At 46.3% G+C, this 21,827-nt stretch overlaps 1 protein-coding gene across 1 annotated transcript in view; it reads right to left on the reverse strand.

The window, feature by feature from the left end:
* Positions 1-21,827, reverse strand: part of Mindy4 (MINDY lysine 48 deubiquitinase 4) — a 105,988-nt gene that overhangs the window by 78,838 nt on the left and 5,323 nt on the right. Inside the window, exons 2-5 of the mRNA XM_034519768.2 lie at positions 20,409-20,528; positions 15,490-15,725; positions 13,837-14,083; positions 7,919-8,322 (exon numbers count right to left, since the gene is read on the reverse strand). Coding sequence (XP_034375659.1) covers positions 7,919-8,322; positions 13,837-14,083; positions 15,490-15,725; positions 20,409-20,528 — 1,007 coding nt within the window. The remainder of the gene's footprint in view (positions 1-7,918; positions 8,323-13,836; positions 14,084-15,489; positions 15,726-20,408; positions 20,529-21,827) is intronic.

The following is a 21,827-nucleotide window of genomic DNA, read 5'->3' on the forward strand; positions in this document are numbered from 1 at the left end:
TGGGGTACCAAGGATTCAAGAGACTTGGTTGTATTGGTAGAAGAGAACAGGGCCACAGAGGCAGTGATGGATTACCTGAGTGCTCTTGTAAAAAACAAACAAACAAACAAACAACAAAGTCACTGGTGCCTGGTGGGAGAAGCTAAGTTTAGACATGGCTTCTTCCGTTTTTGCCTGCTTAAGTCTGTACTTTCTTTGAGATAAAGCCCTGTTTGGCCACTCCCACCAGGACATCTACCCACAAACAGGCACTGGGAACTGAGAACTGTTAGCCCCAGTGCTCCTCCAAATGCCTCTCACTGGGTGCATCCATCCCATCTGCTGTCCCACCAGCCTCCAAGGGCTCGCAGCTTCACCTCTTTGGGATAATTCACCAAGGAGGCTGCACACTGCCCAGTCCACCCCAGGACAGGCAGCCCATAGCCATGACTGACAAGGATTCCAAAGCAGAGTCAAGACTCCACATCTCTCTATGGGATCAGGCCTTGTCCTTGATGAACCTGTCCTCTGTCCTGGTCCCTCCTCACCTCACCCAGTCACAACAGCACCTGCAATAGAACCACATGAAACCCTGCACATGCTTATGACTCCAAGAACATGGTCCATGACCTATGGGAAGCCACCTGGGAAAAAGACACATGCTGAGCCAGGCATTCAGATGGTGGATGATACTCTGACCAAAACCTGCTTCTTCCCATCTTCCTTGTTTCAGAAAAAACATTCCCTTTCTGGAGGTGATGCTTCAGGTCATCTTCCCTCCCTCTCTTCTCTAACATAAAAGATCTAATCCAGGAAAAAATCCTAAACACAAATGCAAACGCTCATACACACACACACACACACACACACACACACACACACAGACACACACACACACACAGAGAGAGAGAGAGAGAGAGAGAGACACTCACACACAGAGACATACACACAGAGAGACACACAGAGATGTGCACACATAGACGCACACTCGTGTACACAGCGACACACACAGATGTGCACGTACATGGGCAGGGCACACACAGAGAGATGCAGACACACACAGATGCACACCCATGGCTTGCCACCTTCACTGCCACCACTCTTATTTAAGAAAGCCACCATTCACTCTCTTCTAGACTATGGTCAGCACATTCTAACTGGCCCCTTGCCTTCCATGCTAACAGTCTTAACAATTCTTAGCCCCATCAGCCCAGCCTTCAGGGGCTCAGTATGACCTTTAGGACATTTTAGGACATGTCTTTAAAAAACAGAATTTTCAGTGGCTGCCATGGCCCTACAATAGGTCCTGGATTCCACTTTCTCCCCTCTTCTTCTCTCCACACTGATTTTCAATGCGGCCTGCCCACAGGGCCTGCTCTCCTATTTGCTCCCAGGTCTAACACTGTCTTTCTTCCAGCTTTCCCTCAGGTGTCCCCCGCGTCTCCTGATTGCAGCCGTTCCCTAACCCTCTTCCCTGCTTCTCTTTGTCTCAGAAACTGAGGATCTGAAATTAAGTCCATCTAAAATTGAGGGAGAGATCTTATAAAGAACAGGCCAACACACATGGGTCGCAGCAGCTGTAGGGGAGGGAGTGAAGCATACACAGCACACACTGATGGAGGGAGTGAAGCACACACTCACCTCACACATTGATGGAGGGAGTGAAGCACACACTCACCTCACACATTGATGGAGGGAGTGAAGCACACACTCAGGGCACACATTGATGGAGGGAGTGAAGCACACACTCAGGGCACACACTGATGGAGGGAGTGAAGCACACACAGCACACACTGATGGAGGGAGTGAAGCACACACTCAGGGCACACATTGATGGAGGGAGTGAAGCACACACTCACCTCACACATTGATGGAGGGAGTGAAGCACACACTCAGGGCACACACTGATGGAGGGAGTGAAGCACACACTCAGGGCACACATTGATGGAGGGAGTGAAGCACACACTCACCGCACACGTTGATGGAGGGAGTGAAGCACACACTCACCGCACACATTGATGGAGTGAAGCACACACTCAGGGCACACACTGATGGAGGGAGTGAAGCACACACTCAGGGCACACATTGATGGAGGGAGTGAAGCACACACTCAGGGCACACACTGATGGAGGGAGTGAAGCACACACTCAGGGCACACATTGATGGAGGGAGTGAAGCACACACTCACCTCACACATTGATGGAGGGAGTGAAGCACACACTCAGGGCACACATTGATGGAGGGAGTGAAGCACACACTCAGGGCACACACTGATGGAGGGAGTGAAGCACACACTCAGGGCACACATTGATGGAGGGAGTGAAGCACACACTCAGGGCACACATTGATGGAGGGAGTGAAGCACACACTCAGGGCACACATTGATGGAGGGAGTGAAGCACACACTCAGGGCACACACTGATGGAGGGAGTGAAGCACACACTCAGGGCACACATTGAGTATTAGGTACAGAGTGGAATTGGCTAAGAGCTGAGCACCACCCACACAGCCTGAGAAGTCCCTCCATTCACTGGGACTGCTTCCCATCCCCACATAAAGATCTCAGTGGCTGCGGACCTCTGGCCCTTACAGACAGTGAAGCCAAGAAGAGAAATGAATCCCAAAGGAGTGTCTAGTATACTCTGCTTTTTGAAATATTCAATTTAAAACCTGGGTGGGGGGTTCTATTAAATTAACTCCTCTTCTGTGGAGCCCTTAATACTTCCATGTCACATTCAGAGAACAGAGTCACAGGAAATCCACTCATGTTGGTGATATTAACACCTTCCCTGAGCTCGGGAACCTGCTGTGGACCCTGGGGATCAATGGCTGTAGCTATGGGGTTTCCTGCATCCCTGCTCACACAAAGCCCAGATTTTTTTTTTTTCTTAAAGAAAAGGGTCAACACAGGAAAATGCCATGAAAAAGTGAAAGCACCAACTCCTAGGTGGTACAGACAGACAGACAGACTGAGGACAGAAGACAATCATTAGAAACTGTTGTGAGACCAAACAGAACTCTGAAGTGTTTTGAGATGTTGCAGGTAGCGATCCCTTCCTCTAAGCCTGCTCCCTACTAACCCCAGGCCTGCTGCACTGATGTTAGTCAGCAACGGTAAACTGAGGCTGTGGATGGTTGCTGCTCACGTGACCTCAAGGTGAGGCGAGCAGCCTGGTTCTCCAGGAAAGCCCCATATCATCACAGTCTTTGCTTGTGGAAGGCAGAGGCAGATGAGAAAGCAGAGAGGTGGCACCCTGACAGGGACTCAGCAAATGTGGCCAGCTTGAAGATGGCAGGAGGGAGCGGCAGCTAAGGACTGCCAGCAGCCACTGGAATCCAGAAAAGTGAAGATTTCTTCTGGAGCCTCCAGAAGTTGAGCAGTCCTGCCCACAGCTCGGTATTGGTGTGACTCAACTCAAATCTCTTACCTCTGTGTGGCGAAACACAGTTCTGGTTTCCACCCAAGATTCTTAAGCTTGCAGTGAGAAATGGATGCAGCCCCACATGTGCCCACACTGCCAGATCATCTGTTCTCTCCTCCTAACCAAGGGCCTATGTGAGTCTGGAAAGGTCTGTGCTCTGGAGAAGGCTCAGTGCCCCCCTCCTCTTGGGCCTTCTCTCCTCCATGCTCCTGAAAGGAGGAGAAAGGAGGACTTGTCTGATAGCTAAACTTTGTATAAATAAAGGGACATCCTAGGCTCAACCTTCTTCCTTCTAAGAGTGAGCAGTTCTTCCAGGGGTGGCCTCCACACAAGGAAACTTGCCCCAGCCTACAATAGCTAAAGAAGACTGCCCCCCTCAGGCCACCAACACTCAAGGGTTCCTGCTTTCTGCCTTTGGCCTTAACAGCCACAAAGGTGCTGTATCTAGCTCTTGTCTGCCCAAGGCCTTTTGTTTTACTATTTGTTTGTGGGAGTGGGGAAGGTATTACCTAATGAACACTTTCCTCATTAAAAAAAAAAAAAAATCAAAAAGTAATACCTGCCTCAATGGATTATCATAAAGAACGGATGAGAAAATGTAATGCTTTTAATATGACGCCCAAAATAGAAGAGGGAGAGGAAAGAAGAAAAAGAAGAGAAGAAGAAGATGGTGAAGGACACATACACAGATGTATGTTGATTGACTGACAGAAGTCCACACTATTAAATATGCAATAAATACCTCTGTTTACACCCTGCCAAGTACTGGAGGACAGGGAGCTATGCAAACGTTTTAACCCACCTCCTCTTCCTAGAAGAAGAAGTTCATGCCATCTCCCAAGATTTAGAAAATGATTATGATGGCAGAGGTTACAAAGGACACAGCCGGTCCACCAACCCACATCATCAGATTCCAGAACCACACCTCTTAAGTGCCCTGTAAGCAGCAGATACCTGCTGACTCCCACAGGGGGCACGATAACGGGAAGCAAGACTCCAGCCAGCAATATATGCAAGCAAGGTGACTTTACAGCCAGAGACACTAGAGCTCCGGTGGAAAGTGAGCAAGCCAGGGTCAGCCAGAACGGAAGAGCCCAGGCCTTCCATGCTACACCCCACAGTCACTCTCCCAGACCCCACCACAGCACGAGAACAGGCCCGCCGCCAACTGGTTTTGATGTTTCCCTTCTCTAGAACAAAGCTGCCTTGGCACTACAGGGAAACCCAAGGCAATGACTCTGGATTAAACTAGAGGTAAGCTAACGGGCTCAGGGTAAAGACGACTCTGGCAGTCAGCAGTGCGTAAGAGGCTAAAGAGCCATCACCCAAAGGCTGTGGAAGGATCTGCCCTGAGCAAATGAATGAGCAAATGAATGCCTCTGTATGTGCTTCCTCATCTGTGACATGGGGTTATTCCCTCAGACCTTTGATGATTGCCCAGAATACTTAGAACAGTGCTTTACACAACGCGGGCCCACGTCAGAGAAGAGCTGATTTTTGCACTGCTGTTGAAGTCCATTGCGAAGATGGTACCTTTAAGCGACCATTCTCTGTAGACAGGGTGCTGTCAGAAACACAGGGAACAAAAAGGTCCTGCCTTTGGGAAAATAATCTTCAGTGAAGAAAACAGATAACAGACAAGTAAACAGAGACTCTCTGATAATCATAAATGCTGTTAAAGAGTCAAGGCATGACCCAGGAGCCAGCCTGAGAAAAGCATATGACTAACAAGGGAGGGACCGTGTGAGATGATGGGAAGCAGGGCCTTGACAGATGGGGCCACGCTGCCCCTCCACAGGAGCGGGTGGACATGTTGTACTACAGGAACAACAAAACCATGTGGAAAAAATAAAGGCCTGAGTACAGCTCTGGAGGAGCAGGGCTGACCCCAGAAGACACAGCTAGAACTATGAGGCTGCAGTAGCCACTAGTGTGGCTTCAGAATAGAAGGAAGGCTGCAGAAGGATGGGTAAGAGGGAGTGATGGGGGTACAAAGGACAAAGGAATGGAGGGAAGACTGGAGGGAAAAAAAAGAATCAGCGAGAGGTCCTAGAGAGCCCTGCCTGAGCAAGACCTCAGTGAAGAGCAAAGTTGACGCCACAAGCCATGGTGGAAGACAGACCGCAGACAGGACGGCCCAGAGGCAACCTTCTCCCTTTACAAAGACAGAAAGGAAGACAGGCTCTTTTTACCCCAAGAAGCAAACAAATATATAAAGAGGAAAGTGACGACTGTGTGTAAACAGAAACAAGGCACCAAAATATTATTGAAACATAAAATCAAGAAGGAATTTAGCAAGAGTTCTAAAATGTAAAGCACGTGCCAAACAAGACTGCTTACACAAAATCAAGGTAGAAGACAGTGGGCCCTCAGAAGCTTCTCTCAGACCTGCAGGCCTGTACTGTGGCACACTTTCTCAGCCAGGCCCAATCTATCCGCACACAATGGCTAGGACCCGGTAAATTACCAAAGAGGACATGGAAAGAGGACATAAGAGATGACTAAAATTCAACAGAAGAGTAGGCAATAGCAGCAGACCTAGGGTGATTCACCCACTGGAGTCATGGGACGGTGACTTTAAAGCCATGAGGGATCTTATGCCTGAAAATCAGGATGATCTGTGGTTTTAGTGAATAAAAAATTTAAAATATAAAAATAACAGAAATTAAGAAGCTATTTATTAAGCTTAATAGCATATTAGACATGATGAAAGACAAGAAACAAGAAGTGAAGCCAGATTTTCAAGAGAAAATACCCAGAGAGCATTGGTATGCTCCTACAGTCCTAGAACCTGTGGCCCAGGGCTTAGAAACTGTGAGATCCAATTGCTAAAGAAAAGAAAAAATATCCATATGGAAATACAGAGCGAGAATGACAGAAAAAAATATGTAAATAATATTTAAAAGCCACACTACACAAACACAGTGAAAAGATCATCTCTGGAAGTAGTTCCAGAAGAAGGGAGGGAAGAAAGAAAGAGAGAGAGAGAGAGAGAAGAAAGAAAGGGAGTGAAACAAAAACAGTATTTAAAAGGTTAACAGATGACTTTTCCAAAACTGATGAAAAGCATGAATCCTCAATTTCAGAAAAGTTGATGTCCCCCAAAAAGAATCATCAATGAAAACCACACTGGGGTGTGGCATCCAAACTGTTGGAGGCCAAAGAAAGAAAAATCTCCTAAAGGAGCCACGGTGTGAGAACAGTCAAGTCGTCACCCACAAAAGAGCACAGTGCAACCTTCAAGCTGTGACTGACTTGCCACCAGCCAGGAAGAAGGTCGAAGGTCATGGAAGGATGCAGGCAAACAGAGACATCACAAAAGAAGACAGCCGAGAAGCAAGCGCGGAAGAGTCCCAAGATCAACTAAAAGGAAGTACAATTGAAACAACTAAGAAGGGCCCAAATTACTGAAAAGACACACATAAAGCCAAAGGGGGTTCCTAGGAAATGTGTAAGACTAAATAACTCAGAGTAATGGGTGTGAATGTGCACAGACACTCAAGTGCACAAGAGGGCAGTGACAAATTACTACTATTTTAATTACTACTCATTAATAATTTCAGGAATGAAGCAGAGACATCACTGTGGATCTTACAAACTTCAAAATGAAAAAAAAGCATTTTTAACTGCGTAATTTACACCAATAATCTAAATACAGAGAATACTGTCAAAATCCTTGAGAAATATAACTTGGCCCAACTGACAAAGAGTAGAAATTTCTAATTAAAAGCATTTTGATTGAGGATATAATTTAAAACCCTTCAGAAGTCTACCTCCCGCTAAAGTCTACCATGTATCGAAGGAGAATGGCATCAGTCTTACACTTTAAAGAGAAGAGAAAGGGGCCGGCATCCAATGAGGGAGAGGCAACAGGAAAACCCACCAGTCAATCTTCTCCATGAATCTACGCACTGAAGTCCTAAATGATATGTGAATGAATTAAATCCTCTGCTATCATAGCCAAGAGATGCATTCCAGGTGTGGGACTGGATGAACAGTCAAATATTGATTACTGCAGAAATCCCAGTACTATGAAAGAATGGAAGTAAAAAGAGGGTCAAAGAAAGAAAAGAAGCGTCCACAAGGTGTCTTTGGGGCTGATTCACGAATGCAGGGAACTCCTCAAGTCCCTATCAGTCAGGTGTGCCACTCCTGTTGTGCTTGGGGACATCAACTAAAGTCTTCTACAGCTTGGAGAAGAACAGAGCTCTTTCTCCGTTCAGACAGAGAATGAATTAAATTTATGTGAATGAATTAAATCCTCTGCTATCATAGCCAAGAGATGCATTCCAGGTGTGGGACTGGATGAACAGTCAAGTACTCATTACTGCAGAAATCCCAAAGGCCTCCCCCAGAACTTTGGAAGGTGTGATCTCCGGCACCATTTTCTTCCTGGTTGATGATAATCCTCGGGTCCTGCCTGCCTCACTGGCTTGCAGTGACAGCACAAGAGAGCCCCATGAATGCCCAAGACCACACACTGGACTGTATGGACCACCTTGGCTCCCCATGCTCACCTGAGAGATGGGGGCTGGCCGCCCTGCCGCTTGAATGCTCTTTCCAGCCGTTCCTGGGGCATCCTGGAATTCCCATCAGGCAAGTACAGCTTCAAAGGTGTGTTGATTTCTGTGTGGCTGTACCCCAGTGGGCTGTCCTCTGAAATGCTTCTTAGCCTGGGTCTGTCCCTCAGGGACAACCCTTGGCTGCTAGAAGTGGCATTTGGCTTCTCTATAGACAGTTCATTCAGCTGACCCAGAGGGCTCCTGGAGATGGAGTCACTGCTGGAAGCAGGGACCTCCTGTGGACCCAGACAGGCTGGGGTGTGGACAAAAGGCTCAGACTGCTGCTGGCTCTCCTCTGGGGCTTGGAGCTTCCTGCTCAAAGATGAGGACCGTCTCAGAGAGCGTTTGCGGAAAGAGTCCTGAAGTGGTAAGGAGAGGCAGTGAGCACCCTTAACTAGAGGAGCTGGACAAAGTACTTCCTCTAATCCCCAGGATGGTCCTCCCCGGGGTGGTCCTCCCTGGGATGGTCCTCCCCAAGAAAGTCTGTCCCCAACCCCTTCGTTTTCTTTCCTTTATTGAAATGATTTTTTTCATACAATATGTTTTGATTACAGTTTCCTCTCCTCTACTCCCCCAGTCCCTGCCTACCCTCCCTCCCATCCAGATCCACCCTCTCTGTCTCTCCTTAGAAATAAACAGGTATCTAAGGAATTATACTGAGATAAAATAAACAAGCAACCCAGAATAGAACAAAAACAACCAAACAAGCCAAAGAAGAAGCATAGCAAGTGCATAGAGATGTAGAGATACACAGTGTGACACACAGTGTGATACACAGTGTGACACACACAGGACATAGAGATGTAGATACACAGCATGACACACACGGGCAATAGAGATGTAGAGATACACAGTGTGACACACAGGAAATAGACATGTAGAGATACAGTGTGACACACACAGGATATTGATATGTAGATACACATTGTGACACACACAGGACATAGAGATGTAGAGATACAGTGTGACACACACAGGACATAGAGATGTAGATACACAGTGTGACACACACAGGACATAGAAATGTAGAGATACAGTGTGACACACACAGGACATAGACATGTAGATACACAGTGTGACACACACAGGAAATAGACATGTAGAGATACAGTGTGACACACACAGGAATCCCAGGAAACACAAAACACTATGTGTGGAAAGGACCTGTAAAGTTAAAAAAAGAAAGAAAAGGCCCTTAACTTAACATGAAACAAAGGACTCTCAAGGATGCCCCTGAGTTTGTTTTGTTGACCATCTACTGCCGGCACGCAGCCTTTCCTTAAGAATGCTTTATTTCCTGGTGAGACTCCCCAGTGGGGAAAAAAACAATTTTTTTTTTCAGAGTAACAGTTAGGAGATGGGTCAGGTATCCATTTCTCGGGTCCGTGCATGCTGTCACAATGTCCTCAAGTTCCTATGTGCACCATATGGGTATGTTTTCAGGGCCTTGGTTCCTTGGGGTCTTCCATCCCCTCCAGGTCTCCCCTCTTCCTGCCTCCTCTTCCATGGGACTCCCTGAGGCCTGAGAGGACTGACTCCTTCCCTTAATGTACTCTGGAAGGTGGCTCCCAAAGCTTCCGGCACTGTGACAAACCTTCCTGAAGAGACCCCAAAGCACCCTTGGGGTTTTCTCTCACCCTTTCCTCACCCAGAGCACTTCAGGTCACTTGAGTTTCTACTTATTGTCTCCTCACCTATGGCTGAGTCGTCTGTGGAAGTGACCTTACTTCTCTACCCCTCACACCCTCACCAGTAACACAAGCTGCCACAGCCCATTACCTGCCATTTTGAAAGAGGATTCTTCAGTAATCCTGCAGCGAGCTGTTCTCATCTGTCAGGGATGTGGCTGTCAAGTTTTTAAGGGGTTAATATCCTCATGTTTAGCTATAAATATCTTTGGTTTTGCTCATGGACTTATATGCCATATGACATATGCACTATGATAACTTTCTGAAATATAAATATTCTAAATCCAAAACGTGTTTGGGATGAGAGAGGAGGGGCTTGTAGCCCATCCTTCTCATTACCACGGACAGGATAAGATACCACCCAGATGCAGGGCGGGCCGCTCTCAGTCCTGTGGTAGATCAGGAATAGCCAAAGCCATTCTCTACTCAACGCTGGTGCATACGGAGACCCTAACTCAGCTGCCACACCTCCTTAGCACTCAAGATCCACTTATTTAAAAAGAAGGAATCAGTAGACTCAGGCTGGCTATGCCCCTCCTATCGGTGATTTGTTGAGGAAATGGGGCTTCCAGCTACTACCCAGTGAGGCAGTAGGCACGGGAGTGCTGCCAAGAGACAAAATCCACCCTCAAGCTTTTCCTTGGTCCAGACTTCAGGATCTCTAAGCATCTCCAGAAACAACTCGGGGGCAAGCAGTAGCCTGGGCTGGAGTAAGGAGAGCCAAGTTTGTTGCTCCCTGACCTCATGGAAACGACACTATAAATCTGCCCCAAAGCCGCAGGGCTTACCTGCATACAGGGAGGGAGACATTAGTCACCGTTCTCCAGGAGACACATTTGCCTCATTCAGGATTTACTAGTAAAAATTGATGAATACCCAGCAAGTGTCACCAAAATGCCAAACATCTTCCAGGAAACAGGGAATTCTGCAGCAACCACGATGCCATGTGCCTCACAGGACTCAGATATCACAAAAGAAAGAAACCTCACTTCTCAAAACAATTACCAAAGAAGTCTTCAACAATGCCCTTAAGGGGAAGGCGGTTGCACTGTCACTCCCTCTCACCAGTCACCAGAGTCTCACCTGCACACACTGAAGAACTGAGCCATCTTGGTAGCAGACGGGACTCTGGCACTCACTGAAGCACTGCTTCTCAAAGTGGGGTCCACTCACCTCTAGAGGTCCCCAGACCACTTAGGGAATTCAAAACAAATCCTATAGTAGCTAGGTATGGCATGAGTGTGTCCTCTGTGGCCCACATGGTGTGAGCTTGATGGCACTAAGGTGACATGGTAGACCCCAGAAGATGACTGAGATCACAGAGGTAACACTCTTTGAAGGGATCAATACTGATCTGATGGGACTGGAAAAATTCCAAAAGAATAGTTTGTTGTGGATGAACCTGGCAGCTCCCCTGAATCCCTGCTTCATGCTCATAGTCTGCCTCTCCCACGGGTGCTCCCGCCATGATGGCACCTGCCCTGCAGTACTGTGAGGTAGGAAAAAAGGATTTCATGAGAGTCTGAGCAGAGAGGAACTGTAAGACTCTTGGATCCGCAACTATGACCTAAATAAACCTCTGTTTATTTATCCACCCTCGGATGCCATTTTAGAGTGACAGGCAACAGACTGAGACAGTAAAAACACGGCCCAGTTTGCCTTTCACAATGTGGTTTAGGGTGCACGGCAGCGGCAGGAACACGGCTGGCCATGTACGTGAATCTAAACTTTACGCGAGTTCTGGTTGCTCTTCACTGCCTCACACTTGCAATAAAAATGAACAAATAGGATGCTGACTTAAGAACAGCCCCACTGGAGTTTTTATTATGAAGCGTTATTAACCTCACTCAGTCTAGACTGTGTCACACACACATCATCTTAGTATTCCAAGCAACCAAACGGGAGTTACAAGTCCCTGCTCTGCTGAGTCGGAAGGACAGCAGCTACAGTGTGTGCAGTTGTCTGTGAGTGAAGCAAACATGCTGTTATTTTCAGGGAACCACGGGCAGACAGACAATAGTGATTCAGACCGGAACTTGGCAGGCATTTCTTGAAAATTAACTGAGCCCGTCACAGCAAGGGAAACAAATGGTGTACTGTTTTCACAGATGAAGCAAGCTGCGGGGTAAACATCACAACTTTTGGGAATCCAACATCAACCACCAAAAGCTTGAGGATTTGGAGGGATTTTAAATTTTTCCTGCAATCTTTGGTGGTCACATCAATGTGTGTGTGTGTGTGTGTGTGTGTGTGTGTGTGTGTGTGGCCATTTAGAAGAGCTATATAATTCAGTAAGTATTCCAAAGGACTGCATGCATCACACTACTTAATCATACAGGAATAAAAGATTCGGCATATATGGCAGACATACAGGAACTGGTAAAGTACAGACAGCACACGTATGTAGTTGAAGGCTCCACGTTAAGGGACAGGAGTCTAGCTTTGTTTGATAGCATACTTCCTAGAATAGTGAGTCCCTGGGTTTGAGTCCCAGTGCCACATATACCAGACATGGTGACACTCACTTAAAAGGTCCTTAAACTCTTTTTCCTTTCATGACTCTGTCTAAGGCCAAATTCTGTCCACACACGTTAATAAAAATGGTGTACTACAACAGACTACACTCAGAAGCAAATATATATATATATATATATATATATATATATATATATATATATTGTTTTCTATTAAACATTAAAGAGATTTGTAAAACCACGTACAAATCAGTTGCTAATCTCACCAATGATTTGTTTTGGAAAGCACAATTTTATAGCAAAATATGTTGTGTTAAATGTGAATGGTTTACCAGTATTGTTTTAATGATTATGAAATAGATTGTTTTAATTTCTTAGTTTAAACTTTTAAATTTTTTAAATTGTGTGTGTGTGTGTGTGTGTGTGTGTGTGTGTGTGTGTGTGTGTGTGAATATGGATTGTGCACACAAGTACAGGCCTGCCTTTAGAGGCCAGAAGAGGGAGTCAGGTCCCGTTGAGCTGAAGTTAAAGGCAGTTATGAGCGATCCAAGTTGGTCACTGGGAACTAAACTCAGATCCTCTAGAGGAGCAGCAAGTATGTTTAAGCACTGATCTATCTCTCCAGACCCAAGCTTTAATTTCCAATTCAGCAAATATCAATAGATAAGAGTCCCCACAAACAAGAGCTATGGAGACACTCCATATTAAAAGCACAAAGAGACCCTGAAACTGAAGATGGAGAGCCACTGCTGAAGCCTGGACTCCCAGCTAGACAGGCTCCCTTCCGCCACGTGCTGGCAGGGAGAGGAAGAAGCTGCCCCCACTGAGGTTGCTCTACAGTACAATCCTTACATCAGCTTCCAACCAGAGCAAGGCAGTGCTTCCCACGGCCCCCAGGGGACCGACTCTATACCACTCCACCCTGCAAAGGCCTGTGAGCAAACACCAATGTGACAGGGTCCAGTTTATGAATTTCCTTCTTTGACAACAAGATGCCTTGGGTGGGATATGGCACTAAGGGGTGGCATGGCAGGGAGAGGGTCCTCCCTCATTGTCCTAACACAACAAAGAGTGAAAAGATTAGTGCCAGCATCAACGCGCTCATGCAGACACAGACGCACAGCTAAACGAGAAGGAGGTGGTATTCCACAACAGCCGGGGCACGCCTGCCCAGGCCGCTCGTGTTTCTGATATGTCCCCATTTACTGTTCTGCAAACTCCTTTCACACTGTCCTCTCATTTGCTGTACCCTCATACCTAAGGAGAACAAATCATGATCCCTCTTTAAAGGAAACCACCAAACAATGAGTGAAATTTTTACAACTTTTCTGAAAGAAAAAGAAAGAAAGAGAATAAATGATAGCTTTAAAGACCAGGGTTTTTACTCCCCTTTGTGGTAAACAATAATATTTTCTAGAGAAGGAAAGGTCCCCTTCCCTAAAACTGCAAAGACAGAGCCAAGAATATGTGTCTTTACTCAGAGTAAGGGGAGAGGAAATCAAAGCATCCACTTCACTACCTCAGGTAGATAAACTGAGGGCAAGGAGGTAACGAAACCTGCTGAGGACCCACAGGGTCACTAAAAGTAGATTCAAGGAGAAAACAGGTGGGCATCCTTCCTGCCCCCACATGTACCCCATTCTCAGCCAGCAATGCCTGAAGCCCACCTCTCACTGCCCAGTCTACAGAAAACAGAAAGGGGCAGTCCCACCTGCGGGGAGCTGGCGACGGGCCCAGCCATCATGCCTCGGACAATCAGGCCAGACTTCAGTCTTGTCCTCTCCACTGTCCTCTTCACATCTATGCCAGGCTCTGACGAGTGAAGCTGGTCCACCTTCTCCCACGCAGGAACCAAAGGGAGGCTGTCACCCAGGACCATGTGCGCAGGCTTACTTTTGTATGAGGTATTTTTGGAAGACATGAAATTACCAAGTATGTCCACATCCAGATTATCATGCCTACAGAAACATAATATTTCCATTTAAAAAGAAGCTCCAAGTGAAAGATACTAATAAAGCCCAAAGATAACCACCATTCATGAATACATTATTGGAAATGAGCCAAGTCGGGAGAGGTAAGGGCTGGAAGCACTTCCTTGGTATCAGGATAAAGGCAGCTGAGTTCAAGCAAAGTCAGATGACGGTCCACAGGGCTCGTCAGTCCTACTGGCTGAAGGCTAAAGAATGCCTTGAGTCTTGCACACTCAAATGATAAAGGAGGGCACCTGCGGCGCAGCGCTGGGCACTCGGAACCTGGCCTTGCTACACATGGAGAGCACACCTGAGGCAAATGACAAGTCTGAGTGTTCAGTAAAGCTGCGCCAGTGTGTGTACATACACACACACACACACACACACATACACACACATACACACACATACACACACATACATACATACACACACATACACACACATATACACACATACACACACACTCACACATACACACATACATACACACACACACATACACACACACACACATACATACACACACATACACACACACATGCACATACAGATATACACACACATACACACACACACACATACACACACACACATGCACATACACATATACACACATACACACACACATACATAATGCATGCATGCAAGGGGGAAGGAAGGAAAGGAAACAAAAGAAAAAAGAGAAACAGTAAAAAGGAGCAAGAAGTCCTCTTTTTAGGTGGAGCCTCCTAGGTGGGTGGACATGTTGCAATGGAGCTGAATCTTCCCTTCCAACCGCTGGCTGTCAGAAACCCATTAACACTGGCAATAAACACGAACTTCATACTTTCGATGAGAAGTACATGGCCATAGGCATGCTGCTGATGCTCTGTGTTAGGTCATCCGAATTAGTGCGGATGGCAAACAAGGTTTTCCCGTGAAGCAAGGTATCCTGACCCACAGCAGACTGTCTGCTGCTGAGAAAGGGCATTCTTGTTATAGATCAAGAAAAGGAGAGGGAAGCACAAGTCTGTTTGAGGATGCATGTCGATGCCAACCTGAGTTCTCAACTCGGTTACTGGAAAGAGAAATGGAGACAGACAGACAGAGAGAGAAGGAGAGACAGAGACAGAGAGAGACAGAGACAGAGACAGAGGGACAGAGAGACAGAGAGACAGAAAGACAGAGACAGAGAGTCAGGAAGACAGGTAGACAGAGAGACAAAGAAAGACAGAGAGAGAAAGGAAGGAAGGAAGGAAGGAAGGAAGGAAGGAAGGAAGGAAGGAAGGAAGGAAGGAAGGAAGGAAGAAAGCAGATCAAGAAGTGAGGAAAAACAGGGCCATGTTTGTAAGGGGAGCCTTGGCTGGCTGGGCTGGTAGGCAGGGTGGAGAGGAAGAGGAGGAGGTAGGTACCTGGCTTTGCCTGCTTCTGACCATGATGTTCGTCTTCCCGTGTCTTCATCTGAAAGGTCGTATATATTCACCAGTGTGGTCTCTGAGTGTCTCAAGGGCAATTTGTTGTTTTTCTTTGGAGCAGGGATTGCAGGGATTGGGGCTTCTTGACTGTCACTGCTGTCTGTGTTTCCAACATGATCAAGAAAGTACCTGGTAATGAGCTCCAGGTTTGTTTTTAGAGGTTTTTCTCTTGCCTATCATTGGAAGGAAAAAAAATATCATTAACTGAATGCACAGCATTTGGGGAAGGGTGGAAAGACTGTCCCAATCCTTCAACATAACTACCAGCTTTTCACTCATGCGCCACACTTCCAGCAAACACACACTTACTTATTCTATGTGCCTGGCACCATACTCAGAAAGGAAGACAGAAGTCTCCACTCAGAAAGAACCACCATCTTGTGCACTGTGAGGCAAAAAGAGGACTGTCCAAGTAAATCTCCTTTTGCATCCCTTCCCTTCGTAAACAAGAGATAAATCCTTCCATTTAAAAGCTACAGTTTTAACTTAATTTTGTATTATACTCATTTATTGAGTGGGAGGAAGCTGAGAACCACATGTATGTGGCGACCAAAAGACAACTTGCAATAGCCAATCCCCTCCTATCACCTTCTTGGCCTCTACAGATCCGAGATACATTTGAGGACTGAACATTTTACTAGGGGGGTGTTATGGTTTCAATCAGGGATGTCCCTGTCAGGCTTATATTCTGGGCACTTGGTCACCAGCTTGTGGCATCATTTTGAAGTCTGTGGAGCCTTAAGGAGATGGGGCCGGGCTGGTTGAAACAGGCTGTGAAGGGCAGAACTGTGAAGAGCAGATCTGGCCCTGGCTTCAGTCGCGGGTTCTTCATTTCTGCTCTACATCATGTCAGTAAACAAACCCACACTCCAGGCACCGGATCTTCTCCATCACAATGGACTAAAATACCTAAAATCCTGATCCCAAATTAACTTTTCACACGGTAGGTTGTTCCTGTGAGGTATTTGGTCATAGCAAAGACAAAGTAAATAATACAATAGATGATGCTTCTTTAACATTGACCACTAGCGATTGCAGACTGGAGCCGGATGTTAAAATGAAAAGCATGGAGTCAGCTGGGACAGACCCAGGCTATACCCCAACCATAAAAAGAAAGAGAAAGTATGTGAGGAAACTCTTCAGAATAAATGACATCAGTGTTTTCCAGCTTCGCCTGTCGTAAGTATTTTCTTTGGTTTTTGGATGTCTGGTTTTTAAACACATGACCAGCTGAGACTAAACCCAAATAACAAAAATTAGAGCTTTGATTTCTCTTAAACCCCTCAGCCCAAATAATGTGAACAGACACCCAGTTGTCCAAGCAGTGACCTCCAGGTTGGCTTCAGGCATCTGGGCCATGTGTCAGCCCCACCTCAGGAGCTGGGAGCTGGGAGTACCCGGCCCTGCTAAGCTGTGTCCAGACATGGTCCTGAGTGCAGTGCTTGCCAAGCCAGAGCAGTCAAGGTCTGATGAAGGGCCTGATGTGGAACCCTCAGTACAAGCCAAGTCCTTCCCCTGCTAGTCTTTCCTGCCAAGATCCATAGCCAGTGGACAACACTGAGTTCAGCAGCCTTATCAGATAATTAAAATCAGGAATAATGTGTTTATTTATTCAGTTGTTATAAGACCAAAAAACATATTTACTTTGTCTTGGTCTAAATTAAGATGACAATGAAGTGAGTTGAAGAAAACATACATTGACTTCACTATCTTGCCTTTTCTTTCACTGAGGTGCTCCGGGTCCTAGGTTGCCCACATTACACCTCTGGGAGTTTCTCACTTGTATCACAAAGCTCACAGTGAACACACAGTCTTGAGGTGAAGCTAACACCAATATCCCCAAACCTCAGTCTTACATAGTGAGAGGTCCAAAACCTTGGGAATAAAAACCTTCAATTCTCCAGAATCATACTGAGCTCCTCAGAAGGATTCATTAGCTGTGGCCTTTAGTCAATGGAAGCCCTGCCCTAAGGAGGATAAGTCAGGAACTGAGTCAGCCCCTGGGACACCGAGCTGGAGGAGATGACAAGGCCAGAACGGAGCTGGTTTCCAAGATTCTTCAAGGTCTCACCAAATATAATAGAACCAACACAGAAGCCAATCGAAGCTGTACTAATGTCACTGTTTTGCACCTACCAATAACCTAACCCTCCTGGAAAATTCGTCTAGACCCACATAACAGGGGCCTATGAGCCCCTCAAGTGGACACCATTTTGATGAATGGTTGACCCCTATATGCTGGTAATTTCTGCAGAATAAATGTTCTTTGCCTTCGAATACTATTTGAGTCTGGAATCTTCCTTCAGCTATTCTTGACCCTAACAGTAGGTATTCTAGTCTATCACACACCTGTTAGGGAAAGCAAACCACTGGAAATATTCACTCTGGACTCCAGTGGTTCGCTGGGGTCATATGAGCTCTGGGCTCAAGGCATTTCAAAAGTACCTGCAACAGACGCTAATAGGTACACGTTGCTTTAAAATATAGGCTCCCGTTCATTCTATCATGACTAATAACTGATGTTCACATTGAATAATCAGGGATTCCTCCAGGTCTACTGACACCGTAAGTTGTGACGATAATAATTACTTTTAGAGAGACTTCGATGTAGTGAAAAAAAAATAACTTAAATGGGAAGATGCTTCTGGGAAATTAGATGAAGGTGGTTTTAAATAAAATCCCAGGGATAGTAATGGTTCTTCAGAATTTCCAGGTAAAGGCCCCAGTGTCAGTGAAGCACCTCCCTAACATGAACAGCTTGTGTCCCTACCTCCAAATCCAGCAACTGAAGGACACAGTGCTGCTGGCTCAGCACATCCCTGGTGCAGGATTGCACACGAGTGGCTGGAGGACAAGAAGACAAAGATGCTATGGGCTGCCTCAGCCTCTGCTGTGACCTCACTTGGCTGCCAGGGCCTAACCTTCTCAAAGGGATCACAAGGGCTCCTGCAGGCAGAGATGAGTAAGCTGAGGGCCAGTGGCTGGGGTCTGCAGACCTACCTGGAACACTTGTGCTTACGTAGGGCAGCCTGACCCAGGGTCCTCTCTGCCACACCATACACAATGGGCTAGTGGTCAAGGGGTCTGGAGATTTCACTGGGTATTTCAAATAGTCTTGCTCTCATTCATACACGCCTATTCAACGGTATCTCATTTTATTTTATCTATTTTTATATGTGAGAGATGGTGGGGTGTGTGTGTGTGTGTGTGTGTGTGTGTGTGTGTGTGTGTGTGCGTACAGTTGTTCACAGGCATGCAGAAGCCAGAGAGGAATGCCAGATGGCTTCCTTTATTATTCTCTGCCTTATTGCCTTGAGACAAGGTCTCTCACTGCACAGGAAGATGGTTGGCCAGCAAAATCCTAGAATCCTCCCGTCTCTGCCCCCTAGTGCTGGTGTGACAGAAATGCAAAGTCATGTCAGCTTTTGCTGTGGTTGCTGGAGACTCAAACTCTTACCACTAAACATCTCCTCAGCCCCAAGGCTTCTATCGAAAAATCAATCTCTAGCCCCGAAATACTGGGCCTGGAAGCACACAGACTTGTAGTCTCAAGGCTGAAGCAGAATTGCCACACTTTGAGGCTAGCCTGAGCTATGTAGTGAGTTTTGGCCAGCCGTGGCTACAGAATAAGACTGTGTCTCATAAAACAAAAAAGAAAAAGAAATCTCTATCCTGGCCCATATAAATGACTGTCATAGATCAAATAGCCACTCTGACTCAGATCTCCCCCGGGGGCAAACTTCCATCACACCTGTGGGTTCAGAGCTTTCATACTGAGGCCGGAGAAGCTGACCCAGAAGGCCAAGACAGAATGTCCTGCCTGCACTTTACTCAGTACGGCATGGCTTCCCTTATGCCTCACTATGACAGACTTCTACATGAACTATCATTTGTAGCTTTTTAAAGTATGACAAACACAGAACTCTTGAGTCTAATCACCAGTTTCTCCCTGACTTATATCACGCCCAGGCTCTAGGCGACATTTGCTGGAGAAGATGCACAGAACGAGAAACTAAGTGAGGATTATAGCTTTTTACGTTTCACGTATTCACTCTTCCAGCTTCCAATCACTTATTACATGGATACATATGGATTCTTCAATAAGTTATTAAACAATTCATTAAATATGGGGACACAACAGTGAGAAGATTTACAGTCTCTCCATGGGCCTGAGGGAGGCAGACACTGATTAAACAAAATGTTCTACCTCAGATATAGGATGGGGAAGAAGCCTCCAGAGCACCATGAGGGCACAGGTGGGGTCTGAGTCTGGGGCCAGGGACCTCCACACCTCAAGAAAACCTGTTCCCTTGGTTTCCTCAACTCCCACACCCCTGGGTATGCTAAAGTCAGCTTCCATCTCTGCTGACCTACATTCAAAAGAGACAATCACAGAGAGGAAATCTTACACAGGCAGGGAATGGACAATGTTAGCATTATATATATATATACATATATATATATATATATATATATGTGTGTGTGTGTGTGTGTGTGTGTGTGTGTGTGTGTGTGTATGTGTATATATATGCACACATATATATAACTGACATTTATATTATATATGATAATATATACATATATATTATACTGTATAATTTATCCTTAAGCAATCTTACTAAAAATGCCATTGTGTGGGGAAGGAGAGCACAGAGAGCAATAGCCAGAGAATAGGCATGACAGGCCCAGACTCTGAGACAAAGTGACTTCAGATCTGCCAGGGGACACTCAGGGCTGGTAGGCTGAACCTAGTTCACTTATATTTGCCATCTTGGCCAGTCCCCAAACCTCCTGCCACAGCTGCCAGGCCCTGGCTGCAGGGACACCACCAGACTCGCACCTCAGAAGACAAGTACCTTGTTTTCCTTGTAGAGAAACTCCAGATGTAGAACTTTGCGGAGGTCGTTTCTGCTGTTGATGCTGAGGTCACAGCGGGGGCGCTCCTGGTCCATGGTCACAAATGTCTTGCTCAAACCCTGAGGGAAGAAGTCTAAGTCACCGTTCATCATTTTAAATGAAAGCCTTCCATCCTCCAACACAGTATGAACAGAGGACTGCTGGGTGCTGGGGCTCATTAGGACCGGGCTCATAGCCTTCCTTACATCACCATGGCAGAAGCCCAAAGCTGACTTCAGAATTCACTTTCATATAACCTGTCTTCACAGCATTACCAGTTTGGTTTGGGGTCAGTTAAGGCTGGGCTTGTGGACTCATTTTATAGATAACAATGAAATTCAAGGAACTAGCTTGCTGTAAGCAGCTCAGGGGCTCAGTGTTTGGCCTAGACTTGGGGCTATGAAAGATGAACTTTTCAAAATAAACGGACATTAAAAAAACAAAAGCAAAATTACAGTCAAAAGGCCAACCATTGTTCCCTTAATTTTTCAGCCAAGGAAGCCAGGAAAAATGTTTGAAGTCACATGGTGGAGATCCACATCAGTCTAGCCAGGAAGTCTGTTTGGGGCACAATCCCCGACAGGTCACCTCATGACTATCTGCCAGCAAATCACTACCCATCACCCCTCCCTAAACACCCAGAGACTACAGTAAACAGAGGGACTCCTACACCTGCCTGGAGCTTGGCATCCACATTTTTAAAAAAGCCCCAACAGCTGTTTCATCCCCATCACAGGACACTGTGACTACCAAGTGCCTGCCAAAGATGTCTCAACCCCTTCCTTCTGGCCAGGGGTAGCCCTTGTTCCTAATGGATCCCAGACCCCAAGTGCCATCTAAGCAAGCCTCAACTTTTCCCTCAGAACTTTACAGTGCCTCCAGCTGCTAGAAAACAAGGCCAAACTCATTGCCTCCATGAGTTTTGATTTAAAAAAAAAAAAAAAGTGAATTTGGAAAAGCTACACTCACAGTGTTGAACCAGAGAGAGTGAGTGGGATCTTAAGAAAAAGCATGATAGAAACAAGCAGGGGTGAGGGGTGCAGGGGTGGGAGGGAGTGTGTTCACTCACTCACTCACATGCACACACACTGGAGAAAAGAAGGAAGGCCGGGAAGCAACTACCTTCATTCTGCATCCTTAATTGACCTTATTTTCACCAACCAACCTGATAGGGAGCATCCAGAGATGAAGGTGCTTCTCTAACTACCCGCCTCAGATTCACCAAGTCTCAGTGCATCTAACACATAAGTACACACACACACACACACACACACACACACACACACAGGGCATTCTCCTGACGCTGGCTCTGAAGCATATCATCACCCAGAAACCAGTGGGGGAAGTTACAGGCACCCTGTGGAGGTAAATCCCATTCT

This window comes from Arvicanthis niloticus, chromosome 15 (assembly GCF_011762505.2).
Source record: "Arvicanthis niloticus isolate mArvNil1 chromosome 15, mArvNil1.pat.X, whole genome shotgun sequence".
In the NCBI taxonomy this organism is placed as follows: Eukaryota; Metazoa; Chordata; class Mammalia; order Rodentia; family Muridae; genus Arvicanthis; species Arvicanthis niloticus.